Genomic DNA, 17,163 nt, shown 5'->3' on the forward strand with positions numbered 1-17,163 from the left:
AGTCTCTGTCCAGTGAATTATTGTAAGACTTCTAACATCGCTAGGGAACTTCTGTTCCCCCTTGATGGCTGATGTAAGCCACAGTCGTGTATATTGTCCGACTGAGTATGATGTACCTCAGAGTTGCTAACTGAGGCCAAGTCTGAAGAGCATGGAATATCACTCCCAGTTCCAGAATATTTATTAGAAGGAGGGTCTCCTCCTAAGTCCACTATCCCTGAGCCTTCAGGGAGTTCCAGACTGCATCCCAACCTAAAAGGCTGGCATCTATTGTAACAATTGTCCCATCTGACCTGCGGAAGGTCATACCCTTGGACAGATGGACCCGACATAGTCACCAGAGAAGAGAATCTCTGGTCTCTTGGTCCAGGTTTAACAGGGGGACAAATCTGTGTAATCCCCGTTCCTCTGACTGAGCATGCATAGTTGCAGCGGTCTGAAATGTAGACGTGCAAACGATACTATGTCCCTTGCCGCTACCATTAAGCCGATTTCATTCATGTACTGAGCCACCGAAGGGCGCGGATGGGATGAAAAAAACACGGCAGAAATTTAGAAACTTTGACAACCTGGACTCCGTCAGGTAAATTTTCATTTCTACAGAATTTATCAGAGTCCCTAGGAGGGAAACCCTTGAGATTGGGGATAGAGAACTCTTTCCTTGTTCACTTTCCACCCATGTGATCTCAGAAATGCCAGTACTACGTCCGTATGAGACTGGGCAATTTGGATGTTTGACGCCTGTATCAGGATGTCGTCTAAATAAGGGGCCACTTCTATGCCCCGCGGTCTAAGGACCGCCAAAGCGACCCCAGAACCTCCATAAAGATTCTTGGGGCTGTAGATATCCCAAAGGAAAGAGCTACAAACTGGTAATGCCTGTCTAGAAAGGCAAACCTGAAAAACGATGGTGATCTTTATGCATCACAATGTGAGGATAAGCATCCTTCAAATCCATTGTAGTCCTCTATTGACTCTCCTGGATCATAGTTAAGATGGTACGAATAGTTTCCATCTTAAATGACGGAATTCTGAGGAATTTGTTTAAGATCTTTAGATCCAAAATAGGTCTGAAGGTTCCCTCTCCTTGGGAACCACAAACAGATTTGAGTAAAAACTCTGTCCCTGTTCCTCTCTTGGAACTGGATGGATCTTGTACACAATGTAAGAATGCCTCCTTCTTTATCTGGTTTGCAGATAATTGTGAAAGGCGAAATCTCCCCTTTTTTTGGGGGGAAATCTTTGAAATCCAGAAGATATCTCTGGGATATAAATTCCAATGCCTAGGGATCCTGGGCATCTCTTGCCCACGCCTGGGCAAAGAAAGAAAGTCTGCCCCCTATAGGATCCGTTACCGGATAGGGGTCCGTTCCTTCATGCTGCCTTAGAGGCAGCAGCAGGCTCCTTGGCCTGCTTATCTTTGTTCCAGGTCCGATTGTCTCCAGACCGCCTTGGATTGAGCAAAAATTCCCTCTTGTTTTGCCTTAGAGGAAGAGGATGCCACACCTGCCCTGAAGTTTTTAAAAGGTACGAAAATTAGACTTTTTTTTTTTTTTTTTTTTTTTTTTGCCCTTGATTTAGACCTATCCTGAGGAAGGGCATGACCTTTTCCTCCAGTGATATAAGCAATAATCTCCTTCAAACCAGGCCCGAATAGGGTCTGCCCCTTGAAGGGAAGTTAAGTAGCTTATTTATTAAAGTCACGACAGCTGACCATGATATAAGCCATAGCGCTCTGCGCGCCAGTATAGTAAAAAACAGAATTCTTAGCCGTTAGTCTAGTCAAATGAACAAGGCATCAGAAAACAAAGGAATTGGCTAGCATAAGCTTGTCAAATATATTCATCCAATAGAGTCGCTTAACTGTAAAGCCTCATCAAGAGACTCAACCCAGAACGCCGCAGCAGCAGTGACAGAAGCAATGTATGCAAGGGGCTGCAGGATAAAACCCTGTTGAATAAACATTTTTTATCCATTGGATCTAAAAAGCACAACTGTCCTCGTCAGAGGTAGTGGTACGCTTAGCTAGAGTAGAAACTCTTCTCTCCACCTTAGGAACTGTCTGCCAGAAGTCCCGAGTGGTGGAAACTATTAGAAAACATTCTTCTAAAAAATAGGAGGGGAAGAGAACGGCACATCCCATTCCTTATTAAAAAATTTTTTAGTAAACCTCTTTAGGTATTGGAAAAACATCAGTACACACCGGCACTGCATATTATTTATCCAGTCTACACAATTTCTCTGGCCCTGCGATTGTACACATTCATTCAGAGCAGCCAAAGCCTCCCTGAGCAACAAGTGGAGGTTCTCAAGCATAAATTTTAAATGTAGAAATATCAGAATCAGGTTAAATCATCTTCCCTGAGTCAAAAAAAAAAAAAAAAAAAAATCACCCACAGACTAAGCATATTGTGAGGTAGTATCATACATGGTTCTTAAAGCGTCTGTATGCTCTGTATCTACCCCCAGAGCTAACTGCTTTCCTTTAATTTCAGGTAGTCTGACTAATACTGCTGCCAGAATATTATTCACCAACTTTGCCATGTCTTGTAAAATAAACGCTATGGGCGCCCTTGATGTACTTGGCGCCATTTGAGCGTGAGTCCCTGAAGCGGGAGTCGAAGGGTCTGACACGTGGGGAGAGTTAGTCGGCATAACTTTCCCCTCGACAGAATCCCCTGGTAAAGAAACGCTATGGGTGCCCTTGATGTACTTGGCGCCATTTGAGCGTGAGTCCCTAAAGCGGGAGTCAAAAGGTCTGACACGTGGGGAGAGTTAGTCGGCATAACTACCCCCACGACAGAATCCTCTGGTGATAATGTTTTTAAAGACAAAAAATGATCTTTATTGTTTAACATGAAATCAGTACATCTGGTACACATTCTAAGATGGGGTTCCACCATGGCTTTAAAACATAATGAACACAGAGCTTCCTCTATGTCAGACATGTTAGAACAGACTAATAATGAGACTAGTAAGCTTGGAAAACACTTTAAATCAAGTTAACAAGCAAATATATAAAACGTTACTGTGCCTTTAAGAGAAACAAATTTTGCCAAAATTTGAAATAACAGTGAAAAAAGGCAGTTAAACTAACAAAATTTTTACAGTGTATGTAACAAGTTAGCAGAGCATTGCACCCACTTGCAAATGGATGATTAACCCCTTAATACAAAAAACAGATTAACAAAACGAAAAATATGTTTTAAACAGTCATAACAGCTCCTACTTTTGAAGCCCTTTTGAGCCCTTCAGAGATGTCCTATAGCATGCAGGGGACTGCTGAGGGAAGCTGAATGTCACTGTTTGTAATTTTAACTGCACCAACTGTAACTTTTATACTATAACAGTGGAAAGCCTCAGGAAACTGTTTCTATGCAAAATTTAAGCCAGCCATGTGGAAAAAACTTAGGCCCCAATAAGTTTTATCACCAAACATATGTTAAAAAACGATTAAACATGCCAGCAAACGTTTTAAAACACATTTTTACAAGAGTATGTATCTCTATTAATAAGCCTGATACCAGTCGCTATCGCTGCATTTAAGGCTTTACTTACATTACTTTGGTATCAGCAGTATTTTCTTAGTCAATTCCATTCCTAGAAAAATATTTTACTGCACATACCTTATCTGCAGGAAAACCTGCACGCCATTCCCCCTCTGAAGTACCTCACTCCTCAGAATGTGTGAGAACAGCAAATGGATCTTAGTTACGTCTGCTAAGATCATAGAAAAACGCAGGCAGATTCTTCTTCCAAATACAGCCTGAGATAAACAGCACACTCCGGTGCCATTTAAAAATAACAAACTTTTGATTGAAGAATAAACTAAGTAGAAAGCACCACAGACTCTCACGACCTCCTATCTATGTTGAGGCTTGCAAGAGAATGACTGAATATGGCAGTTAGGGGAGGAGCTATATAGCAGCTTTGCTGTGGGTGGACTCTTGCAACTTCCTGTTGGGAAGGAGAATATATTCCATAAGTAATGGATGATCCGTGGACTGGATACACTTAACAAGAGAAAGAGGAGTTACGTTTGTTTATCATAATCTACAGAAGAGTATTAATAAAAGCATTTATGCAACAACGGCTAAACTTTGCGGTCACCATGGCAACATAGACCACGCTTCAACCAGTGCACTGGTAACATTGTAACGGCCATTCAAATCCAGGTCACGTGAGTAGAGAATCCAATCTGACGTCTCAGTACTCAGACCATGCGACTATCTTTTGTTTACAAAAAGCATACATTGTATCAACATACAACTTTGTAAAGTGCAGACCTATATCAATACACTGTATCAAAATATAGTTAAATACAGTTTATCTTGTTACACTTTGATTTAAGGTGGCTTTGAATTATCACACAAGGCAATCTATCTAAGGTATTTTCTATAACGTTTTTATATTAATATCATTGTATAACTATATTTGAGGCAATATATTAAGGGAGACGTCCTTTTTACACATACTGAAACAGCCTCAATTTTGTCATATGTTGAAATTGTTTTACTATAATAGGGTTTATATTGTTTTAAATTGTTTATCATAATATTTTTTATATAAAACCTTGCATTCAGGTTTTAACAATAAACAAGCATTTATTCTCATACAGCAGATGCACTTATTTTTCCACTTACTTTGATTTTATAAGTGACTCTCTTATAGTATGGTTATTTAACCAATTATTACTTTTCTATATATTCCATTAATGTATACACATAAATAAGCTATATCTTTTCTTCCGTCCTAGCTCCAAAAAGTTTTTTGGCGCGCCAACTACACACCACAATCTATCAAGTCATATATTGTCTGCATTTGAGGGGCAGATTTTTTCAGTTTGGCAAAATAGGAGTATTGTTTCTAGAACTGCTTATATTTGTATTTCTTAAAGGTTACAAGCACTGACATACAGGGATCATATCAGTGGTTTAGGGAGGTTACAAGAACTTACATACAGGGATCATATCAGTAGTGTAGGGAGGTTACAAGCACTTACATACAGGGATCATATCAGTAGTGTAGGGAGGTTACAAAGCACTGACATACAGGGGTCATATCAGTAGTGTAGGGAGGTTACACAGCACTGACATACAGGGATCATATCAGTAGTGTAGGGAGGTTACAAGCACTGACATACAGGGATAATATCAGTAGTGTAGGGAGGTTACAAGCACTGACATACAGGTATCATATCAGTAGTGTAGGGAGGTTACACAGCACTGACATACAGGGATCATATCAGTAGTGTAGGGAGGTTATAAGCACTGACATACAGGGATCATATCAGTAGTGTAGGGAGCTTACAAGCACTGACATAGAAGGATAATATCATTAGTGTGGGGAGGTTACAAGCACTGACATACAGGGATCATGTCAGTAGTGTAGGGAGGTTACACAGCACTGACATACAGGGATCATATCAGTAGTGTAGGGAGGTTATATAGCACTGACATACAGGGATCATATCAGTAGTGTAGGGAGGTTACACAGCACTCACATACAGGGATCATATCAGTTGGGTAGGGAGGTTACACAGCACTGACATACAGGGATCATATAAGTAGTGTAGGGAGGTTACACAGCACTGACATACAGAGGTCATATCATTAGTGTAGGGAGGTTACACAGCACTGACATACAGGGATCATATCAGTAGTGTAGGGGGGTTACACAGCACTGACATACAGGGATCATATTAGTGGTGTAGGGAGGTTACAAGCACTGAAATACAGGGATCATATCAGTAGTGTAGGGAGGTTACACAGCACTGACATACAGGGATCATATCAGTAGTGTAGGGAGGTTACACAGCACTGACATACAGGGATCATATCAGTAGTGTAGGGAGGTTACACAGCACTGACATACAGGGGTCATATCAGTAGTGTAGGGAGGTTACAATTACTGACTTACAGGGATCATATCAGTAGTGTAGGGAGCTTACAAGCACTGACATACAGGGATCATATCAGTAGTGTAGGGAGGTTACAAGCACTGACATAGAAGGATCATATCATTAGTGCAGGGAGGTTACACAGCACTGACATACAGGGATCTTATCAGTAGTGTAGGGAGGTTACAAGCACTGACATACAGAGATCATATCATTAGTGTAGGGAGGTTACAAGCACTGACATACAGGGATCATACCAGTAGTGTAGGGAGGTTACAAGCACTGACATACATAGATCATATCAGTAGTGTAGGGAGGTTACACAATACTGACATACAGGGACCATATCATTAGTGTAGGAAGGTTACAAGCACTGACATACAGGGATCATACCAGTAGTGTAGGGAGGTTACAAGCACTGACATACATAGATCATATCAGTAGTGTAGGGAGGTTACACAGCACTGACATACAGGGATCATATCAGTAGTGTAGGGAGGTTACAAGCACTGACATACAGGGATCATATCAGTAGTGTAGGGAGGTTACACAACACTGACATACAGGGACCATATCATTAGTGTAGGAAGGTTACAAGCACTGAAATACAGGGATCATACCAGTAGTTTAGGGAGGTTGCAAGCACTGACATACAGGGATCATGTCAGTAGTGTAGGAAGGGTTACACAGCACTGACATACAGGGATCATATCAGTAGTGTAGAAAGGGTTACACAGCACTGACATACAGGGATAATATCAGTAGTGTAGGAAGGTTACAACACTGACATACAGGGATCATATCCGTAGTGTAGGGAGGTTACAAGCACTGACATACAGGGATCATATCAGTAGTGTAGGGAGGTTACACAGCACTGACATACAGGGACCATATCGTTAGTGTATACACATAAATAAGCTATATCTTTTCTTCCGTCCTAGCTCCAAAAAGTTTTTTGGCGCGCCAACTACACACCACAATCTATCAAGTCATATATTGTCTGCATTTGAGGGGCAGATTTTTTCAGTTTGGCAAAATAGGAGTATTGTTTCTAGAACTGCTTATATTTGTATTTCTTAAAGGTTACAAGCACTGACATACAGGGATCATATCAGTGGTTTAGGGAGGTTACAAGAACTTACATACAGGGATCATATCAGTAGTGTAGGGAGGTTACAAGCACTTACATACAGGGATCATATCAGTAGTGTAGGGAGGTTACAAAGCACTGACATACAGGGGTCATATCAGTAGTGTAGGGAGGTTACACAGCACTGACATACAGGGATCATATCAGTAGTGTAGGGAGGTTACAAGCACTGACATACAGGGATAATATCAGTAGTGTAGGGAGGTTACAAGCACTGACATACAGGTATCATATCAGTAGTGTAGGGAGGTTACACAGCACTGACATACAGGGATCATATCAGTAGTGTAGGGAGGTTATAAGCACTGACATACAGGGATCATATCAGTAGTGTAGGGAGCTTACAAGCACTGACATAGAAGGATAATATCATTAGTGTGGGGAGGTTACAAGCACTGACATACAGGGATCATGTCAGTAGTGTAGGGAGGTTACACAGCACTGACATACAGGGATCATATCAGTAGTGTAGGGAGGTTATATAGCACTGACATACAGGGATCATATCAGTAGTGTAGGGAGGTTACACAGCACTCACATACAGGGATCATATCAGTTGGGTAGGGAGGTTACACAGCACTGACATACAGGGATCATATAAGTAGTGTAGGGAGGTTACACAGCACTGACATACAGAGGTCATATCATTAGTGTAGGGAGGTTACACAGCACTGACATACAGGGATCATATCAGTAGTGTAGGGGGGTTACACAGCACTGACATACAGGGATCATATTAGTGGTGTAGGGAGGTTACAAGCACTGAAATACAGGGATCATATCAGTAGTGTAGGGAGGTTACACAGCACTGACATACAGGGATCATATCAGTAGTGTAGGGAGGTTACACAGCACTGACATACAGGGATCATATCAGTAGTGTAGGGAGGTTACACAGCACTGACATACAGGGGTCATATCAGTAGTGTAGGGAGGTTACAATTACTGACTTGCAGGGATCATATCAGTAGTGTAGGGAGCTTACAAGCACTGACATACAGGGATCATATCAGTAGTGTAGGGAGGTTACAAGCACTGACATAGAAGGATCATATCATTAGTGCAGGGAGGTTACACAGCACTGACATACAGGGATCTTATCAGTAGTGTAGGGAGGTTACAAGCACTGACATACAGAGATCATATCATTAGTGTAGGGAGGTTACAAGCACTGACATACAGGGATCATACCAGTAGTGTAGGGAGGTTACAAGCACTGACATACATAGATCATATCAGTAGTGTAGGGAGGTTACACAATACTGACATACAGGGACCATATCATTAGTGTAGGAAGGTTACAAGCACTGACATACAGGGATCATACCAGTAGTGTAGGGAGGTTACAAGCACTGACATACATAGATCATATCAGTAGTGTAGGGAGGTTACACAGCACTGACATACAGGGATCATATCAGTAGTGTAGGGAGGTTACAAGCACTGACATACAGGGATCATATCAGTAGTGTAGGGAGGTTACACAACACTGACATACAGGGACCATATCATTAGTGTAGGAAGGTTACAAGCACTGAAATACAGGGATCATACCAGTAGTTTAGGGAGGTTGCAAGCACTGACATACAGGGATCATATCAGTAGTGTAGGAAGGGTTACACAGCACTGACATACAGGGATCATATCAGTAGTGTAGAAAGGGTTACACAGCACTGACATACAGGGATAATATCAGTAGTGTAGGAAGGTTACAACACTGACATACAGGGATCATATCCGTAGTGTAGGGAGGTTACAAGCACTGACATACAGGGATCATATCAGTAGTGTAGGGAGGTTACACAGCACTGACATACAGGGACCATATCGTTAGTGTAGGGAGTTTACAAGCATTTCTTGCCTTCTAGGGGAAGCGGGTAAATCTCAGCCTATTTAGTATCCTTTTCACATGCTCCAGTTTCACCCTCATCTTTGCATTTCCCACTGGCTGCAGCTGACTCTGTGACACAGCCCATCTCATTCCCAGCTTGCTGATCCTCAGCGTCCGGGGCAGCTTGTCTGAGACATTGTGTTCTTTGTCTGCGGAGAGGATTGCCAGGAACGCGTCCTTCTCAAGTTCATTAATGCCAACTAAATAAAGGAGAGAGAGGGGAAGATAACTTAACCGTAGTCACTACAGGATGTCACCAATGACCTGCTACCCAGCCCTAGCAGACAAGAGGTTAATAGTGTGAGATTAATCACTGATCACACAGGAGCTGACTCACCAGCGGAGGAGACGATGGACGTGCTGACATTGTACAGGTCTAAGAGAACGTTGGGATATGTAGGGCAGAGCAAGTACAGCTGCTGGTTCCTCTGCTCTCTGCTGTCTACGCTCATATCCTGCTGATAAATCACATATTAGTCTACTGAGGTCACATCCTGCTGATAAATCACAAATTAGTCTACTGGGGGTCACATCCTGCTGATAAATCACACAATAGTCTACTGGGGTCACATTCTGCTGATAAATCACACAATAGTCTACTGGGGTCACATCCTGCTGATAAATCACCCAATAAACTACCGGGGTTACATTCTGCTGATAAATCAGACAATAGTCTACTGGGCTCACATCCTACTGATAAATCACACAATAGTCTACTGGGGTCACATCCTGCTGATAAATCACACAATAGTCTACTGGGGTCACATCCTGCTGATAAATCACACAATAGTCTACTGGGGTCACATCCTGCTGATAAATCACACAATAGTCTACTGGGGTCACATCCTGCTGATAAATCACACAATAGTCTACTGGGGTCACATCCTGCTGATAAATCACACAATAGTCTACTGGGGTCACATCCTGCTGATAAATCACACAAGAGTCTACTGGGGTCACATCCTGCTGATAAATCACACAATAGTCTACTGGGGTCACATCCTGCTAATAAATCACATATTAGTCTACTGGGGTCACATCCTGCTGATAAATCACACAATAGTCTACTGGGGTCACATTGTGCTGATAAATCACATATTAGTCTACTGGGGTCACATTGTGCTGATAAATCACACAATAGTGTACTGGGGTCACATCCTGCCGATAAATCACACAATAATCTACTGGGGTCACATCCTGCTGATAAATCAGACAATAGTATACTGGGGTCACATCCTGCTGATAAATCACACAATAGTCTACTGGGGTCACATCTTGCTGATAAATAACACAATAGTCTACGGGGGTCACATTGTGCTGATAAATCACACAATAGTCTACTGGGGTCACATCCTGCTGATAAATCACATATTAGTCTACTGTGGTCACATCCTGCTGATAAATAACACAATAGTCTACTGGGGTCACATTGTGCTGATAAATCACACAATAGTCTACTGGGGTCACATCCTGCTGATAAATCACACAATAGTCTACTGGGGTCACATTCTGCTGATAAATCACACAATAGTCTACTGGGGTCACATCCTGCTGATAAATCACACAATAGTCTACTGGGGTCACATCCTGCTGATAAATCACACAATAGTCTACTGGGGTCACATCCTGCTGATAAATCACATATTAGTCTACTGGGGTCACATCCTGCAGATAAATCACACATTAGTCTACTAGGGTCACATTCTGCTGATAAATCACACAATAGTCTACTGGGGTCACATCCTGCTGATAAATCACATATTAGTCTACTGGGGTCACATTGTGCTAATAAATCACACAATAGTCTACTGGGGTCACATCCTGCTGATAAATCACACAATAGTCTACTGGGGTCACATTCTGCTGATAAATCACACAATAGTCTGCTGGGGGTCACACTGTGCAATGTACTGTGTATAGTCACATGATCTCTCTGGGATAGCCAGTACATAATTACTGATATATACAGTGTATAGTCACATGATCTCTCTGGTATAGCCAGTACATAATTACTGATATATACTGTGTATAGTCACATAATCTCTCTAGTATAGCCAGTACATAATTACTGATATATACTGCATATAGTCACATGATCTCTCTGGGATAGCTAGTACATAATTACTGATATATACTGCGTATAGTCACATGATCTCTCCAGGATAGTCAGTACATAATTACTGATATATACTGTGTATAGTCACATGATCTCTCCAGGATAGTCAGTACATAATTACTAATATATACTGTGTATAGTCACATGATCTCTCTGGGATAGCCAGTACATAATTACCGATATATACAGTGTATAGTCACATAATCTCTCTGGGATAGCCAGTACATAATTACTGATATATACTGTGTATAGTCACATGATCTCTCTGGTATGGCCAGTACATAATTACTGATATATACTGTGTATAGTCACATGATCTCTCTGGTATGGCCAGTACATAATTACTGATATATACTGTGTATGCATATTGCAGCTATATATTATATGTATGTATATTGCAGCTATATATTATATGTATGTATATTGCAGCTATATGTTATATGTATAGAAGAGCTATAGACAAGAGGCTACTCACGGAGCTATTAGACAAGCTGCTACTCACAGAGCTATTAGAAGCACGGCTCTGGTGTCCCCAGAAAAGGAAGACAGATTTGCCATCAGCTGTTGGGACAGATGACGATTCGGCTTCATTCAGATACCAAGAGCTCTCCCACTCCCAAAGTGAGTCCCCCGAGGTGCCGTCAACAATAATAATCTGAAATAAGAAAAGACCCCAAACAATAGGTCAGTAAACAATTCCTGAGATTGGTTATTTGTTGGTACGTGATTGGTTCAGTAGCCAGTGAGCAGGTCACCTGATTACTGGGATAGCTGCTCCTCTCTGAAATTATAAGCCCTACATGATGGTGTTTATTTGCACCCTCACATTCTGTTGTCATCTATAACAAAGTAACTGTATACTGTAACAGGGAGCTCATATGGGGTTACCTGATGGGGCCCCTTGGTAATCCATCATACAGGCCTCCCCCCAATAACCCATCATACAGGACCCCACCAATAACACATCATACAGGACTCCCCCAATTACTCATCTTATGGGGGTTCTTGTCCTATTAAAGATATTACAAACATTTGGTGTTTCTGGCACATTGTGTCCCTTTAACAATTTTTCCCCCAGGGGATTATTAAAGCTGAGATTATTATTATTATTATTATTATCAGTTATTAATAGAGCACCAACAGATTCTGCAGAGTTAAACATGGATTTAATATGCAGGTGACAATTATGGAAGACAAAAGGGATAGAGGGCACTACCAAGAGTTTAACTACTGTAAATCATCTCTCATGAAGGTGATCTACAAAGCAGCTGGGCCCGTAGGCTTTACATGCTAAGGGGGTTCAAGGGGATAACTAAGGGAGGAAAGGAACTAAGACAGAAAAACATTAGTGTATATTAAAAGCATCCATGAACAGTACAGTGTATATTGTATACATCCCTAAACAGTAGAGTCTTTAAGTAGCGCTTGAAAGTTAAAAATCTAGGGGAGAGTCGTGTAGAGCGAGGCAGAAAGTTTCACAAAATAGGGGCCAGTCTGAAGAAGTCTTGTAGACGTGAATGTGAGGAGGTAACAAGAGAGGAGGAGGGAAGGAGGTCATGAGCACAGCAAAGGGAACGGGAGGGAGAGTATCTGGAGACAAGGTCTGAGATATAGGGTGGAGCTTTTAAAGTTAGAGTCAGGATTTTGTGTTTTATTCTGAAGGTTAGAGGAAGCCAGTGAAGGGATTGGCAGAGAGGTGCAGCAGATGAAGAGTGATGTATAAGGAAGACGAGCCTGGCAGAGGCATTCATTATGGATTGTAAAGAAACTAGGCAGCAGCTTGGGAGACCGGAGAGGATAGAGTTGCAATAGTCAATGTGGGAAATTATGAGAGAGTGGATTAAAGTCTTAGTTGTGTCTTGTGTGAGGAAGTGGCAAATTTTGGAGATGTTTTTAAGGTGGAAACGGCAGGAGTTGGCCAAAGGCTGGATGTGAGGAATGAAAGAGATCTGAGTCAAGTGTGACCCCAAGACATCGGGCATGTGGGGTTGGGGTAATGATGTTATTAATCCACAGTTATAGAATGTTGGGGGGTTGAGATTTTCGTAGTGGGGGAGAGAAATAAGGAGCTCAGATTTGGAGAGATTTAGCTTAAGGTAGTGAGAGGACATCCTTAAGCTCTGGCTGGGGTGTCTTTGCCTCCTCCTGGTGGCCAGGTGGTGAATTTTCCAACAGTAATGAATGGAATCATGGTTTCTCCATGCCATTGGAAAGAAATTAGAAAGACAGTTAGTGACACGAGTTAGTAAGGAAAGGGATAGGTCTGGTGCAGAGATGTAGATTTGGGTATCGTCAGCATTCAAATGATATTAAAACCTGTAGGACTTTATTAAGAAACCTAATGATGACTTGTAGATTGAGAAGAGAAGGGGACCAAGGATAGAGCCCAAAAGAAAGTGATAAAGGGTCAGAGGATGTGCTAGAGAAGGTTACACTAAAGGTCTGGTTAGACAGGTAGGAGAACCACACAAGGGCTGTGTCACAGATGACAAAGGATTTGAGGGTTTGTAGCAATAGATGGTGGTCAACAGTGTCAAAGGCTGCAGACCTATTTGAGAAGGATTAACAGAGAAAAGTGGCCAACATAAGAATGAAATACAAACCTTTTTCCCTAGATTACTGCCCTGAACCTGCAGGAGGAAATCCAGTTTCCCATCAGAGTTAAAATGCCCTGGCTTTGGAGGCCTGCAGGAGAGAGGAGAAACGCGTGTCAGTATTTATACACTCACAAGATATTGCTGCAATGTAACAACGAATCTTCATTGCATTAATTTAATAGTTTGAAAAAAGGAGGGATAATAATTCACTGCTCTAGTAAAATAGCAATTAAAACCAACAGCTTAGGGAAAATTTCCCTCTTTTCCCAAGTACAAGATAATGAAACAATTAAAAATAGTGTGTTCAAAGACACACTAAATTCAAAGCTTCGGCGCTCTGTGAAGAGCTGAATAAGTGCAGTGTCCGGCTAAGTCTTAAATCTTAAATATATAAAAAAATGCAATAAAATTAAAACATCATAATGTGCACAAACATAATGCAATCATACATATAAAATCCAATAAAAACAATGTATAAAGATCATATAAAAGTCTTATATGGACAATGAGCTCAATGCAGTTTCTTGCTGAAGATTGATATCGAAAAAGCTGCACAGAAAATCCGGGATTCCTGCAACGAGACAGGGGATCCTTGTCACCAAGTATAAAGTTGCAATTTAAAGGTATTCATGATTACTTACACCGGATTTGGTGTCTTGTATCCTCATGCAAGTTGCTCGGCATAGAAAAGATCTCCTGGAAGTGTGACGCTACCATGTAACGTATTGACCTCAGATGTAGTCGGTTGGGATCTTTTGTGAAATCTTTGTGGCTCCAGAAACCAAAATAATATCCAGGTAGGAGACGTATAAGTCCGTCACCTTACAAGCAATCTTTCCAAAGATATCGCTACTTTGTAGCGGCTCAGACTGTTCAGTGTCTGAACTCAGGTGTGTGGTCTTTAGCACGGTCTTTGTGGCTACAGAAGTTTGTCCTCGACCGGCTTCCATAGCAAGAAACTGCATTGAGCTCATTGTCCATATAAGACTTTTATATGATCTTTATACATTGTTTTTATAGGATTTTATATGTATGATTGCATTATGTTTGTGCACATTATGATGTTTTAATTTTATTGTATTTTTTTTATATATTTAAGATTTAAGACTTAGCCGGACACTGCACTTATTCAGCTCTTCACAGAGCGCCGCAGCTTTGAATTTAGTGTGTCTTTGAACACACTATTTTTAATTGTTTCATTAATTTAATAGTTTGCAAATCGCAATTTCAGTCTCAAAATGTTGCAGCTTTTGAAACTGTCACAACTGCAGTGTTTAAGTGACATTGGTGAAATGTGCATCAGTATTTAAGCACTCAATACTTCCGGTATTGAAAAAAAATGGGACAAGAAGAGGTTAACTGTTTGCGGGCAGAGAGGGAAGAACAAGACTGGCATTTTATTTATAACGTGCAGCAACATATAGGAGGTGATAAGTCATTCTATGTTATCTTTAATGTTTTAATATTAAAGGGACATAAAACCGAAACATTTGCTTTCATGGTTCAGATAGAACATACAATTTTAAACAACTTTCCATTTACATCTCCTATAAAATGTTCTTAGTAATCTTGTTATCCTTTGTTGAAAAGCAGGGATCTAAGCGTGCACGTTGCAAAACTGCTGCAATGTTATACATTAGCAAGAGCACTAGATAACAGCACTATTACCTGTCATGTAGTGCTACAGATACTACCTAGGTATCTCTATAACACACAATATTATACATTAGCAAGAGCACTAGATAACAGCACTATTACCTGTCATGTAGTGCTACAGATACTACCTAGGTATCTCTATAACACATAATATTATACATTAGCAAGAGCACTAGATAACAGCACTATTACCTGTCATGTATTGCTACAGATACTACCTAGGTATCTCTATAACACACAATATTATACATTAGTAAGAGCACTAGATAACAGCACTATTACCTGTCATGTAGTGCTACAGATACTACCTAGGTATCTCTATAACACAATATTATACATTAGCAAGAGCAATAGATAACAGCACTATTACCTGTCATGTAATGCTACAGATACTACCTAGGTATCTCTATAACACACAATATTATACATTAGCAAGATCACTAGATAACAGCACTATTACCTGTCATGTAGTGCTACAGATACTACCTAGGTATCTCTATAACACACTATTATACATTAGCAAGAGCACTATATTATACATTAGCAAGATCACTAGATAACAGCACTATTACCTGTCATGAAGTGCTACAGATACTACCTAGGTATCTCTATAACATAATATTATACATTAGCAAGAGCACTAGATAACAGCACTATTACCTGTCATGTAGTGCTACAGATACTACCTAGGTATCTCTATAACACAATATTATACATTAGCAAGATCACTAGATAACAGCACTATTACCTGTCATGTAGTGCTACAGATGCTATCTAGGTATCTCTATAACACACAATATTATACATTAGCAAGAGCACTAGATAACAGCACTATTACCTGTCATGTAGTGCTACAGATGCTACCTAGGTATCTCTATAACACACAATATTATACATTAGCAAGAGCACTAGATAACAGCACTATTACCTATCATGTAGTGCTACAGATACTACCTAGGTATCTCTATAACACAATATTATACATTAGCAAGATCACTAGATAACAGCACTATTACCTGTCATGTAGTGCTACAGATACTACCTAGGTATCTCTATAACACAATATTATACATTAGCAAGATCACTAGATAACAGCACTATTACCTGTCATGTAGTGCTACAGATGCTATCTAGGTATCTCTATAACACACAATATTATACATTAGCAAGAGCACTAGATAACAGCACTATTACCTGTCATGTAGTGCTACAGATGCTACCTAGGTATCTCTATAACACACAATATTATACATTAGCAAGAGCACTAGATAACAGCACTATTACCTATCATGTAGTGCTACAGATACTACCTAGGTATCTCTATAACACACAATATTATACATTAGCAAGAGCACTAGATAACAGCACTATTACCTGTCATGTATTGCTACAGATACTACCTAGGTATCTATATAACACACAATGTTATATATGAGCAAGAGTACTAGATAACAGCACTATTACCTGTCATGTAGTGCTACAGATACTACCTAGGTATCTCTATAACACACAATATTATACATTAGCAAGAGCACTAGATAACAGCACTATTACCTGTCATGTAGTGCTACAGATACTACCTGGGTATCTCTATAACACAATATTATACTTTAGCGGACTTCGGGTGGGCGGGACTTACGGCAAAGCAGAGCGCGAGAGTGACGTGCTGACCGAGGAAAAACCTAACCGCCAGTTCCAAGCCCTAGGCCGCTATCGGAGCCGGGCGCAAGTGCCACAAGCCAGTATGGAGCACCTCTGAAGAACGGGTGCCGGTGCTGAGAAGCACACGCGGGAGGAGGCGCACGAACAAGAGTATATTGATACTCCGCCGAGTCTCTCTGCTGCATTGTGAGC

At 40.8% G+C, this 17,163-nt stretch overlaps 1 protein-coding gene across 4 annotated transcripts in view; it reads right to left on the reverse strand.

Moving 5' to 3' along the window:
* Nucleotides 1-17,163, reverse strand: part of FAM234B (family with sequence similarity 234 member B) — a 252,840-nt gene that overhangs the window by 33,572 nt on the left and 202,105 nt on the right. For 2 of the 4 annotated variants that reach the window (XM_053721349.1, XM_053721346.1), the window contains exons 9-12: nt 13,660-13,741; nt 11,532-11,711; nt 9,278-9,395; nt 8,911-9,140 (exon numbers count right to left, since the gene is read on the reverse strand). In XM_053721349.1, coding sequence (XP_053577324.1) covers nt 8,914-9,140; nt 9,278-9,395; nt 11,532-11,711; nt 13,660-13,741 — 607 coding nt within the window. In that variant the 3' untranslated portion in view covers nt 8,911-8,913. Of the gene's footprint in view, nt 1-8,910; nt 9,141-9,277; nt 9,399-11,531; nt 11,712-13,659; nt 13,742-17,163 lie in introns of all 4 variants that reach the window. The other 2 variants (XM_053721347.1, XM_053721348.1) reach the window with 2 other exon arrangements.

Source organism: Bombina bombina, chromosome 7 (genome assembly GCF_027579735.1).
Source record: "Bombina bombina isolate aBomBom1 chromosome 7, aBomBom1.pri, whole genome shotgun sequence".
Classification (NCBI taxonomy): Eukaryota; Metazoa; Chordata; class Amphibia; order Anura; family Bombinatoridae; genus Bombina; species Bombina bombina.